General features: G+C 38.2%; 1 protein-coding gene across 6 annotated transcripts in view; it reads left to right on the top strand.

Annotated features, from left to right (window-relative positions):
- MCF2 (MCF.2 cell line derived transforming sequence) overlaps nucleotides 1-16,068 on the top strand; it is a 63,693-nt gene extending 47,625 nt beyond the window's left edge. For 4 of the 6 annotated variants that reach the window (XM_068532918.1, XM_068532917.1, XM_068532920.1 and 1 more), the window contains 9 exons: nucleotides 390-482; nucleotides 1,599-1,724; nucleotides 2,376-2,597; nucleotides 7,054-7,146; nucleotides 8,639-8,717; nucleotides 9,284-9,344; nucleotides 12,302-12,411; nucleotides 13,978-14,087; nucleotides 16,008-16,040. In XM_068532918.1, coding sequence (XP_068389019.1) covers nucleotides 390-482; nucleotides 1,599-1,724; nucleotides 2,376-2,597; nucleotides 7,054-7,146; nucleotides 8,639-8,717; nucleotides 9,284-9,344; nucleotides 12,302-12,411; nucleotides 13,978-14,087; nucleotides 16,008-16,040 — 927 coding nt within the window. Of the gene's footprint in view, nucleotides 1-389; nucleotides 483-1,598; nucleotides 1,725-2,375; nucleotides 2,598-7,053; nucleotides 7,147-8,638; nucleotides 8,718-9,283; nucleotides 9,345-12,301; nucleotides 12,412-13,977; nucleotides 14,088-14,617; nucleotides 14,621-16,007 lie in introns of all 6 variants that reach the window. The other 2 variants (XM_068532922.1, XM_068532921.1) reach the window with 1 other exon arrangement.
- The last annotated feature ends 6,994 nt before the right edge of the window (nucleotides 16,069-23,062 follow it).

Here is a 23,062-nt window from a genome sequence, read left to right as displayed (position 1 = left end):
TCTTTTCTGGGCCTTGGCCTGCAGAGCTGAGCCTTTTGTTAATTTTCTTGGATACTTTGAAGAACTTTTTGGTCATGTTAACCTATGGTCATTCATTGCTTTCTTACTTTTTAAGCGTTTCCACATCATTGTGAATTTATGCATAAAAACTTTTTAGTCTTTGAAATTTGGGGATTTTCTAGCTCTCCGATCCTCGAAATAAAGTTTACTGTAGTTTTTTAGACATACTGCCTCTTACAATTTCCATACCGTATATAACAGCAATTTTTCTGGTAAATTTTCCTTGAGATGTAAGAAACATGCATGCATTGGGTCTAATCAATGAACATTTGACATTTTCATAGGTAAATGTCAATTTAAATTTATTGATAATTGTATTTTAATGACAGGAATGTCAAAGAAAATTAAAACACAGACTTGGTCTAGATTCCTATTTACTGAAACCAGTGCAACGGATTACTAAATATCAGTTACTGTTGAAGGTAATTACATGAAACATTTGTTTCTTTCTTTACTTACTTCTTTGGGTCAAAGGTGGCAAAGCCATTAAAACGGGAGCAACTGACTAGTAAGCACTAGAAATAGGTCGGCTTCCTGACTGAGACAGCTGCATTTAGCAGTTGAATCAATGCTTCTGGCTATTTAATCGTCCATACAAGTTACACTGATATATGGATAACCCTGACTGTAGAACTTTTACTGTTGTTAAGCAGAACTAAACAAATATAGTTTTGAGACTGTATTTCCTATAGTTTTGAGACTGTATTTCCTATGGGCCTTCTCAATGAAAAATGAAGATGGCACACCTCTGAGTAATGTGAAAAGATTCCAAAAATGTCACATTAAGTATAAATACAACATAGCTTGTTTTAAAATATCTTTTCACAATGTTCTATGGTATATGCATAATGAATAAAATGAATTGCTGTAAGTGGAGGACCAAAAAATGTGTAATTGCTTTAAAAACGGATCTGTAGTGTGTCCTAATACCTATTGTCCTCCAGCTCCAGAAGCATTGAATGCCCTTTGCTTTCTTTTTTTTTTTTTTTTTTTTATAAAGTATGTGAAAGTTATATGCTCTGACATTTTATTTATTTATTTATTTATGGCTGTGTTGGGTCTTCGTCTCCGTGCGAGGGCTTTCTCTAGTTGTGGCAAGCGGGGGCCACTCTTCATCACGGTGCGCGGGCCTCTCACTATCGCGGCCTCTCTTGTTGCGGAGCACAGGCTCCAGACGCGCAGGCTTAGTAATTGTGGCTCACGGGCCCAGCTGCTCTGCGGCATGTGGGATCTTCCCAGACCAGGGCTCGAACCCGTGTTCCCTGCATTGGTAGGCAGATTCTCAACCACTGTGCCACCAGGGAAGCCCATGCCCTTTGCTTTCTACTGTTCAGTCACTATTCCATTTCTTCCCCAGTTTTGACATTGTTATTAAATATAGTATTAATGTGACAAATAGCATATGAAAGAAATTACTCGAAAAACTGCCATTATCTTTGGATTCCTCCTCAAAAGCGTGTTAGCCAACAATGTATTCATATTCTCCAGTTATTAATGTCTGCCTAATATTAAGTTTAATTCTTGACTTCTAATTACAGGAGCTATTAAAATATAGCAAAGACTGCGAAGGATCTGTACAATTAAAGGAGGCACTTGACATGATACTGGATTTACTGAAGTCAGTTAATGACTCAATGCATCAGATTGCAATAAATGGCTATATCGTAAGTAGATCATAATGATTGTTGCAGTTTTACAGGGTAAGCATGTTAACATCTCTTTCTTCCTCTCCTGGAATCAACTGAGAAATAAGATGTAAGAGGCAGACAGATGAAGGATCCGAATGTCAGCATTATTACTTATGATGCTAAGTGGAAAATTGGCTTCAGATCAGCAGCCAAATGAATTTATGACATTCCCCGTGTCCCTAACAAGGCCTACCCCCAAGTGCAGACCTTGGGAGATCCCGCTTGCTGGAATGTTTGGGTCTATTCTAAGGAGGCATATGGTCCCAGAATTGCTCTTTGCCTCAGTCCAGGATAGAGATGGAAGAAAGAGATCAAATCTTTAGAGTTAACTGCCCCCTGTGGGAAAACTTGGACTGGGAGAGGTCATTTACCAATTAGGATTGAGGAAGTAATGGAAACATGAAGCCAGGGAAAAGGAGGCTTCTTCTATCTCCTGGTCCCACAGTCATTTTGTAACTGGGTGACACATGGCATGTTTTCCTGTGAAAAGTTATGATGAATGAAACTTTAAAAAGTATAAATTAAGCTTCAGGGTTTTAGTAACTCAATCTAAACACTGTAATATTGATGTCAGAGGTCTGAATGTTGCTCTGCCTTGTACTAATGAGTTTGGGTTTTCCATTCCAGGGAAACTTAAATGAGCTGGGCAAGATGATAACGCAGGGTGCATTCAGCGTTTGGATTGGACACAAGAAGGGTGCTACAAAGATGAAGGATTTTGCTAGATTCAAGCCAATGCAGCGGCACCTTTTCTTGTATGAAAAAGCCATTGTTTTTTGTAAAAGGCGTGTTGAAAGCAGAGAAGGCTCTGATCGATACCCGTCATACAGTTTTAAGCACTGTCTGAAAGTAAGACTGTTTGAATTGTGTAATGTAATAGTCTTTCATATATACATATACTGTATTCCAGTTTGTATACTTTTCAGCTCAGATGACTGGGCTGAAAAAGTATATATACTCTTATACTCTAGTTGCACATCTTTTTTTAAAAGAAAATCTTTCTTTTTAAATTGAGGTATAACTGACATATAACATTACATTAGTTTCAGGTGTACAGTGTAATGATTCAATATTTGTGTATGCTGTGAAATGATCACCACAAGTAACATCCATCACCACACATAGTTACGAACCTTTTTTTCTTGTGATGAGAACTTTTAAGATCTAATCTGTTAGCAAGTTTCAAATATGAAGTACAGTATTATTAACCGTGGTACCCATAGTCACCATGCTGTGCATTACATCCCTAGGACTTATTTATTTTATAACTGGAAGTTTGTACCCTTTGACCCCCCCCCTTCACCACCCATTTCGCACGCTCCCACCCATGAAACCTTAAGTAGAAATCTTAGAGAGAAGTCAGGTGAAGCAGAACTTTTCCGCCTGAAATGAGAGCCACGGAGGGCAGACCGTGGCCTCCTTCCTTTCCTCTCTCACTTCAGTCCCAGGCAGTCCCCAAGGGGGCGCCCTAGACTCCTGCACGGCACAGTTTGAAATTGTGGGCAGTGACCCAGGCTCCCCCAATGGCACCAGGTGGAGTTCTTGGTCTTGGTAGCAAGGAGCTTTTCTCATACGGGAGAGTCAAGGAGGAAAGAGTTTCTTCCTTTTTTTCCGTGTGATTTAAAAATGGATCACTTTTATGGTTAGCACATTCCCATCGTATCCCTCCTCCATCCCCTCCCTTCCTGGGTGTCCAGAGCCGCCTACAGCTGGATCCGGCCCACACCTGTCCTGTCCGATCCTTAGAAATTACTTTCTTCTCTCCCATAACCCAAGCTGCCATTGTGTCCTAATGTTAGTTTGGTATTAAAATGAGAGCAGTATTGTTTGAGGAAGTCACTGGCAATCCAGTGACACTCCCAGCTGGTTTTGACATTTGACAAGAGGAACCTCCAATCCACATGAGTCTGTAATTGGCAAATTTGATTTTTTTCACACCTAATTAATTTTATCTTTCAAGTTCTACATTGTAAAAGCGGTATGGCATTTGTTGAAGAAAATTTGGAAAATGGAGAAAATTATGACCCTTGACTCCCCAGCCACTGTTTCTTGGTTGTTAGCATGTTGAGAATTGATGCGATGTCCAGCAGTGGTAATGGAGAGGACGTGCCATGTGTCCTGAGCCAGGCCCGAGGGCTTTGTGTCAGGAGGCCACCCGAGAAGCAGGCCCTGCTTTTGATTCTTCCCAGAGGCCAACGACCCCATGCTGTTCCTAATGGGGTTCCTGCCCAGGGTTAGGTTTCTGACTTCTTCCTACTGTCTACTTTCCCTGCTTCACTTCTGAACCCACAGCAGTGGCTATTCAAAACCCTCACTGTTTTCATAACAAATGCCCAGTTGCTCCTTTTAAAAAATTAATTAATTAATTAATTTTTGGCTGCGTTGGGTCTTCATTGCTGTGCCTGGGCTTCCTCTAGTTGCGGCGAGCCGGGGCTACTCTTCGTTGCGGTGTGCGGGCTTCTGATTGCGGTGGCCTCTCGTTGCAGAGCATGGGCTTTAGGCGTGTGGGCTTCAGTAGTTGTGGCATGCGGGCTCAGTAGTTGTGGCTCGCGGGCTCTAGAGCGCAGGCTCAGTAGTTGTGGTGCACGGGTTTAGTTGCTCCGCGGCATGTGGGATCTTCCCGGACCAGGGCTCAAACCCGTGTCCCCTGCATTGGCAGGCGGATTCTTAACCACTGTGCCACCAGGGAAGCCCCCCATTTAGTTTTAATTTATATAAATATTATTCTGTTATAATTCTCATTTTCTTTCTTTTTTTGATCCCAGAAACTATTTTCAAGATACAGTTATGTTACTGTTTTATACCCAATATCTTGTTTCTAACTGCTTCACGGCAGTTCAGCCTAGCTACATTTTTTTGTTGTTGTTGTTATTGTGAATCAAGATCATTTTTTTTTTTTTTTGGCTGTACCACGTGGCATGTGGAATCCTAGTTCCCTGACCAGGGATCAAACCCGTGCCCCCTGCATTGGAAGCGCAGAGTCTTACCCACTGGACCGCCAGGGAAGTCCAAGATCAATTTTTTCATAGTACAGACCCAAGAAGTAATTATTATATATCCCAGAGACAGAAATAGAAGCCTTTTTTCTTTTCAGTTTTACAACATGGACTTTTCATTTAATATATCAAGTGCTTTCCCTCCCAATATTCAACTAGTTTTTTTTTTTTTAATAGATCTTTATTGGAGTATAATTGCTTCACAATACTGTGTTAGTTTCTGTTGTACAACAAAGTGAATCAGCCATATGCATACATATGTCCCCATATCCCCTCCCTCTTGAGCCTCCCTCCCACCCTCCCTATCCCACCTCTCTAGGTCATCGCAAAGCACCGAGCTGATCTCCCTAATAAAAGTCTTAAGATAGGTAGTTATTGGTTATAATCCCAGAGTTCTGACCCATTGGGTGACTTTTAACAAGGTAGTTGACATCTTCACACTACCCTGAAGACAGAAAATTAGGTTAAAAGTTGGGGCCCTGAGCACTTGGTACAACAAGATGTCTTCAGATAAAATGCTTTAAAATAAAGAAAATATATTCATAGCTACCAGAAATCATCAGTGAAAATGTGAAGGATGAGGCAGAGACCACAGTTACGGTATAACTGTAGAATCAGCCTCGTTCTTTTATATATATTATTTATTATATATCATATAACTATATTCATATAGTTAGAGCTTTAACTCTGCCTCTAGGTTCTAAAGGTAAGTTTTCATGGTATAGTAAATATTTAATAAGAATAAAAACCTTTTGATAAAACCTTTATATTGTGTTATTTGAGAAAATATCTACAACCCATGAATTACAAATGGATTGTATTACGGTGGATCATTTGTAGTGAATTGTTTAGAACTAAGAACAGTGTTGTTTGATAGCTATCATGGTTAGGTTTCCGGAGTAACTCAAAAAAGCTCATTTAATCTATAATGCTGTGCTCTATGTATACAATGAAAAATAGCAAAACCATTGCTATTCAAATAAGGGAAAGTTGAGAAAGCAAACTCATACTTTTAAAAACTCATCATGTTATCTAAGCCTTTAGTGCATGCTATTTAATCCTTATATCAACTCTATGAAACAGGTACTCTTCCCACTTTATAGTTGAGGAAACTGAAATTCAGAAAGGTTAAGCAACTTGTACCAGGACACATAGCTAGCTCATGGGCTTTCCATCTTATCATGCTGTTAAGAAAAAACCATGTATTGAAACAAAATCAATTTAAATAGAGATTGAATATGAGATTATTGTTTATCTTAAAACCTGATGTTTGAGCAAAAGTAGGTTAGTTAGAGTGGTTGAGTAGGAATGAATGTAAAGATATTTTTGGACATTCTGAAAGTAACTTCTGAGTACATTCCGGGTAGATGTCACAGGCTCTTTCATTTCTAAGTATAATCCTTTTTCTTTTCCTTGATATGGGGATCTCACTAGCACTACTTTGAATGCTTATCAGCTCTAATTAGGGTCATTTGGGAGGCATGTAAATGGAACAGAGAGTGAGATATTCCTTTAGTTAATTAGGAAAGGATTGAAAGGAAAGAGAAGGCAGAAGGAAACTAAAAGAGGATGTGTGTACAAGGGAGTGAAATTGCTCAAAATGAAATTAACCAAGCTATTAGCAGCACAGGATGAAAGAAAATGGAAGAGTTTGTGCTTTGCACAATCATATGAAAGAGAAGAAAAACTATGGTAAGGAAGGGATATTGAATACCTACTTTTCACTGGCTACAAGAAGACATCACTGTCCCATGACAGGTTGTTTTCTAGAGAGGCCAAGAGATTGGTGGAAATAGAGGGGATTTCTGTGTACCTGGTTGGTTCTCCCCTGACCCATAAATTGGATGTCTATAACTTGTAGGGCTTCTATAGACATAAGTAGTAATTTGTGAGATTAACTTATCTGGCATAAAGTTATTAAAAAGAACCATTTAAATTAATTTTGGATGACCTTTTCCACGATGTTTAATTAGTTTTACTTCTGTGTTTGACACAATAATTTGTTTTTATAGTGTACAGTTAATTTATAATGGAATTCAATCTTACGTGGGCTACTTGGATGCTCAGATTTGAAACATTTGTTTCACTCACTGGAATGGAGCATGTAGTCTGTACTATATAAGTGCATAGTTTAATGAAAGCATATAAACACTCAGGTCTCTGATTGTATTTATCATTTCATATTCTTTGATTATAAAACATATATTTTGCAGAAGTGAGAAATTCTGTTTCATTAGAATATGATGGGGGTAGATTTAATGTAATTTCAGAATAAAATGCTCATGAAAATGGTGACTCATATATTGTAGATGGATGAAGTTGGAATCACTGAGTATGTAAAAGGAGATAACCGCAAGTTTGAAATCTGGTATGCTGGGAAGGAAGAAGTTTATATTGTCCAGGTTGGTCATTTAAGAATTATTCTAGAAACCATAACCTGCCTTAAGATACAAAAGTCTGAATTTGCAAACAAAAATAATTTTGGTTACATTACAAAAGTTCTCAGTCCTTTCCTGTAGGTTACCTAAATATTATTTGATTATTATTCTTTGTGATGCAATTAAACTTTTTCTCAGTTACCAAGTTTTTTTTTTTCTTTTCTTTTATTGAAGTATAGTTGCTGTATAATATTATATTTTACAGGTGTACAATATAGTGATTCACAATTTTTAAAGGTTATACTCCATTTATAGTTATTATAAAATATTGGCTATATTCCCTGTGCTGTACAATATATCCTTGTAGCTCATCTTATACCTAATAGTTTGCACCTATTAATCCCCTACTGCCATATTGCCCCTTCCCCCTTCCCTCTCCCCACTGGTAACCGCTAGTTTGTTCTCTGTATCTGTGAGTCTGCTTCTTTTTTGTTATATTCACTGGTTTGTTTATTTTTTAGATTCCACATATAATCTCTAGGTCCATCCATGTTGCTGCAAATGGCATTATTTCATACTTTTTTATGGCTGAGTAGTATTCCATTGTATATATGTACCACATCTTCCAAATCCGTTCATCTGTCGATGGACACTTAGGTTGCTTCCATATCTTGGCAGAAGTTTTCTTTAACTTGAGATATGTCTGTGATGCTTTCTATGGCTTTAAGTTTTCACCACGACACCAGGAGACTTATCAACAAGAGCTGATAGCCAAGAGCTTGGCGGTGCTTCTCTGTCCCCATCAAGTTTCTTGAGTTACAGATTTATAACAGTTCTGAGTTCCTCTTGTGCTCAGCATTCAGAGGGGACCTGATTACGAGACAGGGTGATGTGATGATTCAGGTCGGATTGTTTTTTCTAAAGAACGTGGTTAAAGTCCTGGCCAGACGCGCTGTAAGCTTCAACCTGTTTCATGGAAGAAGAGAGGAATTAGAACATTTCAAGAGAATATTGTCATTTCACAGAGTCTTTTTTTTTTTTTCTGGCCGCACCACATGGCTTTCAGGATCTTAGTTCCCCGACCAGGGATCGAACCCCAGCCCTCGGCTGTGAAAGCGCCGAGTCCTAACCACTGGACCGCCAGGGAAGTCCCTACAATAGATTGTCTTTTCAGAAACAGTAGGACTTATTTTGTTTTACCAAAATTAAACATAAAAACATTTATATATTTAAAAGAACCCTCCTACACAGAAAAAATAAGTGAGATTTATATTTCACATTTCTCTGAGCATTATTATTGAAGGCCAATTTCAAAATGGTTTTGGCTGTTATTTCATCTAATCCGATGGCTACTTATTTGCTTCTTAGAAGTTTTAAGAATCAAAATGTTAGAGTTGGAATATGGTGGTTCAGGTTGTAAATCGTGTTTGATATACTTAGTGACATTTGTTTTATTATAAAGCATCGTTTTAAAAAGGAAACATGTCCTCTCCTCTCCTGCTTTTTAAATCTTTAGGCTTCAAATGTAGATGTGAAGATGACGTGGTTAAAAGAAATCAGAAGTATTTTGTTGAAGCAACAGGAACTTATGACAGGTAAGTTCAAGCATGCATTGTCCAGAACAAGAAGTACAAGAACAGCTCGGTGACTCAGATTTTGTGATAATTTTTACAGGGAATGGGGCTGATATTTACTTTCTACTATTTATAATGAAAGGGTTTGTTCAACTCATTAGTAGGAGATCAAGATGCAGGAGGCTGTTTAAACTATGTCGGAGAATGAATTTTACAATGGAAGATGAGCTCTAGTGCCTGAGAAGCAGTGGTGCAGTGATAGAGCAATCTGAATGTGTTAATTCTAAATGCTTCCCATGAGGCAACTCTGCTTAGGACCTCAGTAATCAGTGCTTGGTAATGTTGGCCTGGGGGTGGTGCTAGTTATAAACTTGAATTTCTTGAAAAAAATATTACATGGTTCGATCCTTTCCTATATTCCAAATTCAGACTGGCCTTCCCTCTGGCTGTTTCAAGTCTGTGAAGGTGAACTCACATGGGATTGGGGGGGTGGGTTGTGTGTGCATATGTGAAGGTCATTGGTCCTCAAGGAAGTAAGAAGTGTGGCTTCCGAACAATGCTTATATAATCTTTGTTTTATTTCACAGTTAAAAAACAAGAACAACATAATCAGTTAACGGAACAGAATCTTTCTTCTCAGCGGAATGAGTAAGTGATTATACTTTAAGAAATACCACTCTCCAATCTTCTGTTTTCCGTATATAACATGAAACAATGTAATTAAACTATCAGACAAAAATTACCTGCCCTTTTAGCAATAACTCGTCAAATTCTATAAACACATTTTCTCAGTTCTGTCCTTCGACTTGGAGCCTGATAGTCCTTAATAGTTATCTCACTGTTCCCCTGATGTTAAAAAGAATATAAGGAAGTGCCTTTGTTCAGGGAAACATCTTGACCCTGTCCGCCTGTGGATGGCTGCAAGAAACAAGAAATTAACACATCCTCTCCCCCAGGAGATGTTTTGCGAGACTGATGGCCCTTTTTAGTTTACTTCCTCCCCGCCTCTCACTCTCTATTATGCCTTTTTACTTTATTTCCCTCTCTGATTCTATAAAAGAAATTGGCATCCGGACCCCGATAAGATGGTTATTTTGAGACATTAGTCTGCCATCTTCTCGGTCTGCCGGCTTTCCGAATAAAGTCGTATTCCTTGCCTCAAAAAAAAAAAAAATAGTCTGGGCTAATTTTTAAACACGATTATAAGTGCTTTGTTCTCAGTATACCCTGGGGGGAGTTGCATGTAGGCTGCTAGCAAAAGCGGCTACACTCATGGCTTTCTCTTCAAAATATTTCTGGGCACCTTCAATCTGATTGGAGAAGGAGAGGTATAAGAATGATGAAGTACTGGCAGCTAATACTGGCCTGCAGCTTTGTGGTCCCTTGATGGAGACCACTTGCTGGTGACTTGGCCTCTCTGTGTAGTTAGAGAGGAGGTATGGATCCCGGGGTGGGGGGCTGTGCCTGGACACAACCACGACGTCTTTGAGGAAGGCAGCCGTCCTCAATGATAGCTTTGCTGCTGGTTTAGAGATGTGGCCTTTGTATTCCGCCTCTAGGAATCCTAAAAGGTGGAGTTTCCATACAACGTTTACATATATGCAGAAAGAATCCCCACGCTGATTCCAAAGCCTTGGCACAGAAAGTCACCACGCAGCATCTGCATGATGTAGGGATCATTGAAGGACTTATTAAAAGTACTCTTTTTCAGTGGTACAAATGAACTTATTTACAAAACAGAAATAGAGTCACAGATGTAGAAAATAAACTTACTGTAACCGGGGGGTGAGGGAGGGATAAATTGGGGAATTGGGACTGACGTATACATACAACTATAGATAAAATAGATAACTAATAAGGACCTACTGCACAGGGAGCTCTACTCAATACTATCTTAATGACCTATATGGGAAAAGATAGTCTAAAAAAGAGTGGATATATGTATATGTATGACTGATTCACTGTGCTGTACAGCAGAAACTAATACAACATTGTAAATCAACTATACTCCAATAAAAAATAAAAATACTCTTTTTCTCTGTTGCACATCATCTTTCACAGGTAGCTAAGATCAGGTGCAAAGTATGTTGATTCATCTGAGGCTTTAGGAGTACCATTTTAGTTTATTTTTTATTTATTTATTTTTGGCTGCGTTGGGTCTTTGTTGCTGCGGACAGGCTTTCTGTAGTTGTGGCGAGCGGGGGCTACTCTTCGTTGCGGTGCACGGGCTTCTCATTGTGGTGGCTTCTCTTGTTGCGGAGCACAGGCTCTAGGCGCACAGGCTTCAGTAGTTGTGGCACACGGGCTCAGTAGTTGTGGCTCGCGGGCTCTAGAGCGCAGGCTCAGTAGTTATGGCACACAGGCTTAGTTGCTCCACGGCATGTGAGATCTTCCCGTACCAGGGCTCGAACCTGTGTCCCCTGCATTGGCAGGCAGATTCTTAACCACTGCGCCACCAGGGAAGCCCCAGGAGAACCATTTTAAAATCACGGTGGAAGTCTTTGTTTTCCACGGTTCACAGTACTCAATGGTTTATCATGTATTCTGGAAGTAAAGGCTTTAGATTTCATGGAGCAATTGACTCTATAGTAGCTGATACAACTCAACAGTATTAATCAGATTGAGGTTTCATTGTCATTCATATACACTTTGCCTAATTCACTGAAGTTAAAAGTTCATAGAACAATCGGGTTTTTTTTGTTGTTTATATTTTTTCCAACTTATTGAGTTATAGTTGACAATTAAAACTATATACGTTTAAAGAGTACAATTTGATACCATATGCTAACACATATATATGGAATCTAAAAAAAAAAAAAAGTTCTGAAGAACCTAGGGGCAGGACAGGAATAAAGATGCAGACGTAGAGAATGGACTTGAGGACACGGGGAGGGGGGAGGGTAAGCTGGGACGAAGTGAGAGAGTGGCATGGACATACATACACTACCAAATGTAAAATAGATAGCTAGTGGGAAGCAGCCGCATAGCACAGGGTGATCAGCTTGGTGCTCTGTGACCACCTAGAGGGGTGGGATAGGGAGGGTGGGAGGGAGACGCAAGAGGGAGGGGATATGGGGGTATATGTATATGTACAGCTGATTCACTTTGTTGTACAGCAGAAACTAACACATCATTGTAAACCAATTATACTCCAATAAAGATATTTTTAAAAAAGAGTAAAATTTGATGATTTGACATACATATACACTGTGAAATAATCAACACAATCAAGCTAATTAACATATCCATCACCTCACATAGTTATCCTTTTTTGTGTCTGTGGTGAGAACATTTAGCATTTACCTCTTAGCAAATTTCGGGTATACAATATAATATGCAACAGGAATTTTAAACGATATACCTGCCTTGGGTCCAGAAGGGAGCCTTTTCTTTCCATGCTGGCTTGGATCCCAGGATTTAAGCTTTTGTGTATTATGAGCTATTATCACACAGACTTAAATAAGGGGGAAAATCAGCTCTGTTTGAATGGATTCTTAGACTATGTTCTTAACACATGGTATTAGTAGAAGAAATACCATTTAAAATTTCTTATTACTCTTAAACTGAAAAAAAGCTTACCAAGTTTTACATATTTACTATTTCAGAAGGCAACAGGGAGCTTTCATAGGCGCTGAGGAAACTGACTTGGAGCACACCAGTGCTATGGTGGAAGTCGGTGAGGCCATCGCGTCAGTTCGGGCAGAAGCAAATACAGGTATGTGTAATGCTCATCCGAAGGGAGAATTCATGGCTGTGCAAATTGTTTCCTCCCGTTGTTAATTTGAGAAATCTACCCATCTATTCACTTTATATGGAGAAAACAAAGTTAACCCATTTTTAGAAGGCGCTTCTGTCGTGTGCATATGCAAGATACTCGGCTGAGCAGAGGTTGTCAAGGTGTGGTCCATGGACCAGTAGCATCGGCATCACCTGGGAACTTGTTAAGAAGGCAGATGCTCTGGCTCCATCCCAGACCTTCTGAATCAAAAACTCTGGGAGTGAGACTCAGCCAGCTGTAAGGTAACAAGTTCTCCATGTGATTCTTTCTGACACCTTCTCAAGTTTGGGAGCCCCTCCTACATAGGATACAGAGGTGAATAAAACACATCCTGCATCAAGGGATGCACACTTGCTTGACTCACCGTAAGTTTAATGAATAGAGAAGAGTCATTTACAGCTCAGGAATATTTATTTTGCAAATTGGGTCATTTAAAGGGATTTAAAACAATTTGTTTAATTTAACGAACATAACAGCCTGTGTGCCAGGAACTGTGCAGTACTCTGGGCATACAGTCTAACTGAGATACACTCAGCTGCCATCCCCGCGAAGCTAGGAGAGTAGAAAGATAATGCAACAAGCAATGAAAATTCAATTTGATAGTGTGATAACAGGGACGGCGCTTCAGAAGCACCTGCAAGGGTCACCTTAACAACTCTGGGATCAGCAGCATAGACTTCCCTGAAGAAATGCCTAACGGGGTGCCTGATACTCAATGCTTAAATATGATGGTCCTTAATCTGGAAGACTTCTCTACTAGCTGAGGAGAAACAAGGAACAACAACCTTGCTCAGCTTCAGTTCTCCATTTACAGGTCACTTCCCTCAGGTCATCTATACTGTGGCCCCCTGAGCCATCAGGAGAGAGCCTAGTACCGCTGCCTTCATTTGACAGATGAGGAAACCAAGTCAGAGAAAGTTAACGTGACTCTTCCAAGGTTACATGAATAGTTTAGTGTGGCCAAGATGAAATGCTGTCATTTCTCTGCCTACATCAGATTGCTTCATCCATACCAGTTCAATGCATTTTATTAATTAAGCATCTCTTACAGGCAGGTTCTTATGAGACACACAATGTGTAACACATGGTTTCTGCCTAATAAAAGAGATACGACAAGTCCAAAATAACAATATCACCAGGTAGAATGTTATAAGTGCTACTTAAGTGGGACCAAGAAGAATGCTATAGAAAGAATTTTTGGAAGAGATAATTTTCTATAAGAAGGGATAAATGTTCTCTGGAATGTTATTTAACTTATTATTATCTGTAATAACTCCCACCAACCCCAACATGAAACCATCCTAAAAAGTAAAAGAAGTGTAGATATTCTAGGCCCTTTCTGAAATACCAGAAATTCTAAACTAGTACAACCTAATTGGAGGTTTTATTACAAAAGATATTATTCTTGGACCATTGAAGGGTATGGCCTTGATTAGTACACTTCATTTTACTTCTCTCCTTGTGGTGGACCAGTAACTGCCACCCTCCATGTTTTTCTTACAGTTTGGACTGAGATGTCATCACCTGCAGAAATCTCTGGTGAGCCTGAGGAATGGTCCAGTAACTATTTCTACTCTTCTTATGATGACAATGAAGAAGAAAGGCCTCTAATGGTTAGTAATGACATATTAAGATAAATAAAAACCCTTCAAGCAATTTTATTGATGAAGTAGGTGAGGCACATAGGGGCAATCCTTTGTCAGTATCCTTGAGGTCATGTGGTCATTTCCACAGTCAAAAGATTTGAAACAAGTCTTACTGTGAACATTCAGTAAGCACTTTTATCTCTGTGAGAACTTGTTTGAGCTATACATGGAGCTCCTAGTGAAGTTGATGAGATAGTCAATCATTCCAAGTCCCATATTGTGACCAATTTTATCTTTAATTGAGCTTCACCACTCTGTTTTCAATCTGGGCATGTGAGATAAAGTCAGAGCACAAAGGAGGTTCAGATATACTTAGAAATCAGTTTAGATTTCAGATTAGAAAATATAGGAAATAAACATTACACATTAAAAACTATTTAATACCATCTGGGGAATATATTTTAGTGGGCTGTCAAAAAACATGCTAATGCTACAGATCTCAGCGTATCAGAGCAAGAGGGCACCCCATGAAAGTAAAGGTTGCTTTAGGGTAAAAGTGAGTGTTTTATAGAAGAACTAGTTTGCAGTGTTGTTAGGGTCCTGGTGGATTATTACAGGGGAGTTAGGACTGTTTAGGATGAATCTCCAATTTTCTGAAGTCATCAGGGTGGAGGGTGGAAATGATGCTTTGTAGTGGACTGTTCCTTGGTGCTTTTCAGAGGAATAAATTCAGTTTGGCAGTTCTGGTGTTGGGGTAAGGGAGTCATGGCATGGAGAATCCCAAAGCTGCATCGACGCTGGAATGCTTTCTTTAAAAAAGCAACAGAATATTCTTTCCACTAATAATACAGTGACCATAATTCATATTTGTATGGTCGTTTACAGTTTTCAAAGTGATTTCACACTGAATAGTCATAGTCTTAGTGAGGCTTTATTCCCTCCAACTGGCGGAGGAGGAGACCGAGGCTCAGAGCTGGTAAGAGATTTGTCCAGCGTTCGTTGTCTAGACTGGCAGTGCTCAAACGTTTTAATGAATTTACATTTTTGAAACCAAAAAAATCTAGTGAGAAGAGTGGCATTTAAAATATTTTTGCAGCCTAAAAAATAAAAAAATAAGGGACTTCCCTGGTGGTCCAGTGGTTAGGACTCTGTGCTTCCACTGCAGGGGGCATGGGTTCGACCCCTGGTCAGGGAACTGGTATCCCGCAAGCTGCGCAGTGCAGCCAATAAAAATAGTAATAATAAATGAAATATTTTTGCAAATCTCTTTAACATCTGGCTTCAGAAAAGACAGCTGGATTCTCATATCTGCGTTTGCATTCAATCTGTTGTGCTATCACACATTCGGTGGCCTCTTGAAAACTCCCCTGTAGACTTGTGAGAGGATGAGAGTGAAAAAGGCAAATAATATATTTAGCTTTGACCCTTACAGACCCTTGGAACTCCCAACGGTCAGCCTCCCAAACTTTGAGAATTGCTGATTTAGACAAATAAATAAAAAGAACTTCATTTCCTGAAGTAACATTATCTGAGGACGGGAGGGGTCGCTGTTCAGATGTGAGCAGTAAGTCAAGGGAAGCCAGCTGGGATTTCAATGTTTGCTGTAAATGATGCTCTATGAAGGGATTGTCAAGAACCGAGAAAGCCTTCAGTAAGCATTTTTCCAGCTATGGTGTCAGAAAATAAAGCCAATATGCAAAATTGATTAATGCTTTCATCATAGGGGATGGGAATGTAGAAAAACCTACTAGCTCTCCTCTCTTCTCCCAAGAATTCCCTGAGTTGTGCTACTAAGGAAAACATACAAGGGACAATATAGTGCATTCCATATCCCCTCAATTAAATAACCCCCAACCTAAAAAGCAAAACAGGTTGGAATGAGCTGATCTTTTAGCCTCGCTTTATCAAGTCAAAAACAAGAAATAATGGGTGCTGCTTCCCTTGTAGAGGCCCGTGTCGGAGATGGCTGTCCTATTTTAATGAAGCTACTCTGTTAAATGGCAAGTAGCTCTTTCCTGCCTGCTCCTCGGCCCATTTGATAAAAATACTGCTCAAAAGACGTTCAGCCCGAGTGATGCGGATAATGTTTTCAGGTTAATTCCTTTGGACGTGCAAAGAATCAACACCAGATAATTATTTCTTTCCTTTTATTTTAAAAAAGTTTTAATTATGGTACTCTTACTCTTTAAAATCATATATTCAATGTGTAAGATACTGTGCTGGAAAAATTCTCATCTCAGAATACGTTTGGACTTGAAGATTACTATTTCTTCTCTGTCTACCTTGTAACCAAATGCAATCAGTGTGCCTTGAATTACTTAGCTTATTAATGAATCAAGTTAAAATTATGGCTGCAAAAAGATTAAGGCCAAGTAAAGCACAACATTATGGTTTAATATGCTTTTATTGGACTAAGCTTGTGTGCCCATTATTTTTACCTGTGCAAAACGATAACAAAGCACAGGAATCCTTTTGGGGGCGTTAGTAAATCTTTGTTCAGGGCCATTGCCTTTTTTATGTGCCAAGATAATTATTTTTAATGAGAGTAGTTTACAAATAACAGTATTTAAAAATTATTTTCATGCTTTTTTTTTTCTGGATTTATGTTTATTATTCATGTAACTTAAATCAGTTGTGCTCTGTTATTTTCTGTGTAGTTCATGCTGTAATTCTCTTTTTGCAAATAAAAGTGAATTCTTCAGGTTAAATAAACACGTCCTGCTTTTTTTTTTTGCCATCACAAACTGCTCTATGTTTGTTTGTTCTTGCAAAGCTGCTGCAGCTAACCACATTTACCATTGCAGTAAAGAATGAAGTCTGTACGTCACAGAACAGGCAGTTATGCAAGTAGTTTTGCATTCAAATTTGTAATGTCATTTTTCAAAACAACCTTACAGTCTCCAGGCAAATATAAAGCCCTAGCAGATTGCAGGAAGAGAGGCTCAGAAGACCTCCTGATTAGAAATGGGGATGTCATTCAGCTTCTCCATGAGGATGCTGAGGGTCAATGGTAGGTGAATTCTCCATGACTATGTTGACCTCTGCCTGGGGCACACGGATATCTAATCAAATGTTCTGCTTTACTTGTATCTTTGTTATACGGTCTCAAGAAGCAGAAATAACACATTTCTTATCAGTGTTTCATTTTCATTGCTTCAGCCATGCCTATATAGCTCACTGAAAGGAATGTTAACCTTTGGTGAGTGAAAAATGCTTTGAAAGAATGAAATGCTATGAGTCTGCATGCTCTTTTGTGGTTTACCTTTGGCTCAGATGTTTCAGCTGATACATCAGGCTTTGTAATGGCTACAGATCACGTTACATTAGGTCCTTTAAGTCATTCATTAATTCATCACATGTTTAATGAACGCCCACTATGTGCCAGGGACCATGTTCGCTACTTTACAACATAGCCACACTTTGCTTTATCAGTTCGAATACTGACTTTTTAGTCTTATCATTCTATCCTCATGCATTTGACTTTATACAGCACTGATTGCAAAGATGCTTCTGCCAGATATGCTGTTTAATTATAGAGAACCCAAAGCAAGAAGGAAATATTATTTGGAAGAGGACTGAATGAAACTTACATAAAGCTTTTGGAAATTTTATATGAAATAATTCTGCCTTCATTGTGTCAATAACTTTAACTGAATTGCTACATTGACTGTGTACTCTGACCCCAAAGGGGGAAATGCAGGTGAAATTAATGATGGATCATTAACATAATAACCATTTTTGCTAGTGAGCTAAGTCTTTTGTAGATTACTCAAAGGACTCAAGCACAGTGTCATGAAGGTCTTTGAATACGTGCAATAGTTTGTGAAAATCTGAGCTTTAATGCAATGTATATGTTATTACCTTATATTACCATTATTGGCTACTAATTAGTTTATTATTTAGGTTGGTGAAAAATCTAAACAGAAGAAAAGAAGATCTGATTCCAGGGAACAGTTTGCAGGGGTTGTTTGTTTGGTTTCTTTTAAATGTATTTATTTATTTTTGGCTGCGTTGGGTCTTTGTTGGTGCGTGCAGGCTTTCTCTGGTTGCGGCGAGTGGGGGCTACTCTGTTGCGGTGCGTGGGCTTCTCATTGCGGTGGCTTTTCTTGTTGTGGAGCACGGGCTCTAGGTGCCTGGGCTTCAGGAGTTGTGGCTCACGGGCTCTGGAGCGCAGGCTCGGTAGTTGTGGCACACGGGCTTAGTTGCTCCGCGGCATGTGGGATCTTCCCAGACTGGGGATCGAACCCATGTCCCTTTCATTGGCAGGTGGATTCTTAACCACTGCGCCACCAGGAAAGCCCCAGTTTGCGGGTTTTAATCGGTGACTATAGGTTTCGGAATGCCAAAGTTACAGGTATAATATGAACTTGACTGTATGCTATTTGTTTAAAGGCTAAAAATCTTAAAGCCCCACCAAATATGTAATTGGCATAGGGTAAGAACCTCTCTGCACTTAGAAATAGAGCTGCAAGCATATTATGTTAGCTAGGATTTAATTTTTTCCCTTAATAGTTTTAAATTAATGAATAGAGATGTTTTAAACATGTTAAACTTTTCTCTACAAGGTTGATAGGTTTGAAAGAAAGTTTCATGTACAGTGCTGTCTTGTAAGAGATCCTTCAGAACTAAATACTGATGATATGATTTTAAGGAACCAGCCTTACTGTCCAAGGGTGCTTCACCAGCGTGTTTTTACTCAGTTCTAAGAGCATGCTATTTCCTTATGGTAGGTTTCTGCTACACGTTTGTGCGTGTGCACGCACACACACACACACACACACACACACACACCTACCCTGTGTCTGTGCCCAAGACTTAATGTGTGAAGATATTACGAAGAAATGAGAATGTTCCTTTCTATTAACCCAAGCATTAGTACATGAAATTTCTGTATACAAACCAGTATTCTTATAAATTTTTCACCTGATACTGAGCTATCTATAAAAAGGCAGCACAAAAACAACAACAACAACAGATTTGTCTGTGAACAAGATTATTATTATTATATGTACATATTTCCTTTGAATTCCTAGTTTTGGACTTGTATTTGAATTCTAGGTGTTGTTACCTTGTGTTTAAATGATTCTGCTAGGCCAGGAGTAACATACTTGGTTCTAAATTTCATTTATGACATGAAACAAAATCTAAGGGTGATAGGGCTCAATATAAATATTGGGTCACATGGGAATCCCCAAAATAGAGTCACTTTTTGTTTGTGTTTTTGTTTGTTTGTTTGTTTCTCTAAATCTGGGCCACCTTTCAAGGGTTTTTTTTTTGTGATAATTACTGAATTACTGAATTATTTAGACAGTTAGTAATCAGAAGAGTCTGCTAGGCCAACAACCTGAACCAGTTGGCATTTATTCAAAATCGACACCCAACAACTGCAGAATACACCATTATTTTTAAGTATACATGGAACATTCACCAAGATAGATCATACGTTGGATCACAAAAGAAATAATAAATTTCAGAAGACAGGAATCATATAAAGTCTCAAAAGATATTATATTAGAAATAGATTATCCCTAAATATTTGGATATTAAATAATACACATCTAAACAACACATGGGACAAAGAGGAAATCACAAGAGTAATTATAATTATTTAAAATTGGATGAAAATGAAATGTGACATATCAAAATTTGGGGATGCAGCTCAAGAGGGAAGGAAATATAGGGAATTGTATAGCTTTAAATTAAGTACTTGTATTACATGCTTCAAAAGTCAGTATAATTTGCCATATTAACATAATGAAGGGGAAAATTATGTAATCATTTCAGTAGATACAGAAAAGCACTTGACAAAACTCCATACTCATTCATGATAACAACTCTCACCACACTAGGAATAAAGGGAATAACGTGTGCTTGTGAAAAATCACAGTTAACCTCATTCTTAATGATGAAATATTGGAAGCTTTTGCCCCTAAGGTTGGGAATAAGCCAAGGATATTCATTCTCACCATTTCTATTTAACATTATATTGGAAGTCCTAGCCAGTGCCATAACTCAAGATAAAGAGATAAGGAACCAAAATATTAGAAAAGAGACAATGCTATCATGCTTAGCAGATCATGTGTATGTATGAAACCATTGGGAATCTATACACAAAAAGACCCTATTAGAAGTAATAAGTGAATTTTATAAGGCCATGGTATATAAAATAATTATATAAAAATAAATTGTAATTCTATATCCTAGCAACAAAGAATTGGAAAAAAAAGAAATAAAAAATACCATTTACATTAGTAATATAAAATATAAAATAAATAGGAATAAATCTAACAACAGATGTCTAAGGCTTCTATACTGCCAACCACAAATAATTGCTGGGGTATATTTAAGATGACCTACTAAAAGGAGAGATATACCATATTCGAGGATTGGAAATCTCATTGTTAAGAAATCCATTGTCCCCAAATTGACAGTTAATGAAGTCAAAATCTCAGCAAGGCCTTTTGGAAGAAAAAATAAAGACAGGTATATTCTAAAATGTATATGGAAGGCAAAAAAACCTAGAACAGAGGAATCTCAGAAATCTCGAGGATTTACATACCTGATTTCAAAACCTACTAAAAGGCTACAGTAATGAATACAGTGTGGTATTGGTTTAAGTATAGAAAAATAGAGTTCAAAAATAGACCTACAGGGACTTCCCTGGTGGCGCAGTGGTTAAGAATCCGCCTGCCAATGCAGGGGACACGGGTTCGATCCCTGGTCCAGGAAGATCCCATGTGCCGCGGAGCAACTAAGCCTGTGCGCCACAGCTACTGAGCCTGCGCTCTAGAGCCTGTGAGCCACAACTACTGAGCCTGCACGCCACAACTACTGAAGCCCACGCACCTAGAGCCCGTGCTCCACAACAAGAGAAGCCCCCCGCAATGAGAAGCCCACGCACCATAACAAAGAGTAGCCCCCGCTCGCGGCAACTAGAGAAAGCCAGCGCACAGCAATGAAGACCCAACACAGCCAAAGATAAATAAATAAAATAAATTTTTAAAAGAATTTTTAAAAAAATAGACCCACATATATATAACTGATTAATGTTTAATCAAGGTGTCAAGTCAACTGAATGGGGAAAGGAAGGTTGTTTTAGCAAATTGTGCAGGAGCAACTGGGTATCCACATTAAAAAAAAAATGAACCTCCATCCCTACACCTCACTCCATACACAAAAATTAATTTCAGTTGCATCATAGACCTAAACATAAAAGCTAGAATCATAAAGCTTCTAAAAGCACAGGACAATATCTTCATGCCTTTGAGCAGTTAACCATTTCTTTCTTGTTAATTATACAGGGCAGAAAAAGTACTAACCATAAAAGAAGAGTATTAGACAAACACAAAGAAAGATTGCACATGCTTAATTGAGCACTTTACACTTTAAAAATGTATATGTGTTCGAATAAGGTGAAATCTAAGATAGTGACATTTTGAACACTTTCAAAAGCCAGATAGTTGTAATGAATCATATATTCCCCTCAAATTAACTGATTCCATCTTACACATTAAAGAGTTAAGTTTGAAAATAAATACGGCCAGCTTTCTGCCAACTGCTTTATGCTTATTTAAGTGGTTAATGAGAGAGAGACAAAGAAACACATGAGTCACTTAAAATACGTGCTCGAAGAGCTGTGTAAATTAAATATATAAATCATTTTTTAATGAAGCATATTTTATAAACCAATAAAGCCATGAAATAAGAGTGCAGTGTATATACTAGAAAATAATGGCCTTTCCTGTACTCAGGTCTCCAAAATTCAAAATTGAAAACACCAAGTGTATTCATCTAACTTCCATATAATATTAGCATTTGTATTCAACATGAGGAACACGCAGTAGATTTTCCATAACTTTTATCATCATCATTTTAAATATAGAGCCAGATGTCCTCGTAGTTAATTCAGGACAAAGTTAATTACATTCAATTTTAGCTAACAGCAATGCAGGACATGTAAAATTACATATATGATTAGTTTTAATTTGAAATGATTCCATTACTGTAACTAATCACAGTAGATTTAGGGCATATTACCACCTTTTAAAAAGTGCATGGCAAAACAACTTAAATCTGCTTTGGGCTTGTGCTTATTTTTCAGGCAGTGAAGGGCTTACTATACATTTGTTAACATACATACACTTTATTTGGAAAAAATAACATTATTCTTTTCATTTTTATTTTCTACCATCAGTACACTTTTTCAATATCCTTTTCTTTTTTGCAGTGTCATCAGGAGAGTTAAGTGTAATGGATTGATAAACCATCAGCATTTAAAGCATGTATTACTCTCTTGGTATGACATGCTACTAGATAAGGTGACATGGTCCCATAGTTCCCTGTTCTCTAGAAAGTTCTGACTTTGGAAGTTTTAAAAATATACATTACTTTCAAATAACATGGATTTATGACAGATCGAATTGACAAATTAGTACTTGGTAGATTTTGGTTGAATGCTATATCAAGTGGTCTTGATTGAGATCTGTTCCTCATATTACATTGCATAGAGCAAAATAGTATAATGTGGCCTACAAAAATATATTGTACTGTGTGTCAATTAATGGATTAGGAAATGAAAGTTGATCGTATATGCAACTGTCAACAGCACTTAGGTTTCAAAATATGTATTAGAGTATCTTATTTGAAATCTGGCAAATGGAATGTAAAGGTCTCTCCATTAATTACGTGCTTAACATGTTTCATCTATATGCACACAGCATAATTCATACAATATTCGGGAAATCTGGTTTTAGGAGATGTGAATTCTGTTTATTTTGCTTCTAGTGAAGTTATGCCGTTCATGAAATAGATGCCTTTAATAAATCACTATGTAACGGAATAACGACTTTCAAACTAAAATAAACAACCAAAAGACATCACCTTTGAATTTACGATGGACCTTTTGAATCCTCACATTTAGTGTTAGAAGTCATAGCACAGACATTTTTGGCCTTAAAAGTCACGAGTATTAACATCATTCTTCATTATTTTGTAGATGCTGC

This window comes from Eschrichtius robustus, chromosome X, assembly GCF_028021215.1.
Source record: "Eschrichtius robustus isolate mEscRob2 chromosome X, mEscRob2.pri, whole genome shotgun sequence".
In the NCBI taxonomy this organism is placed as follows: domain Eukaryota; kingdom Metazoa; phylum Chordata; class Mammalia; order Artiodactyla; family Eschrichtiidae; genus Eschrichtius; species Eschrichtius robustus.
This window is presented reverse-complemented; position numbering and strand designations above follow the sequence as displayed.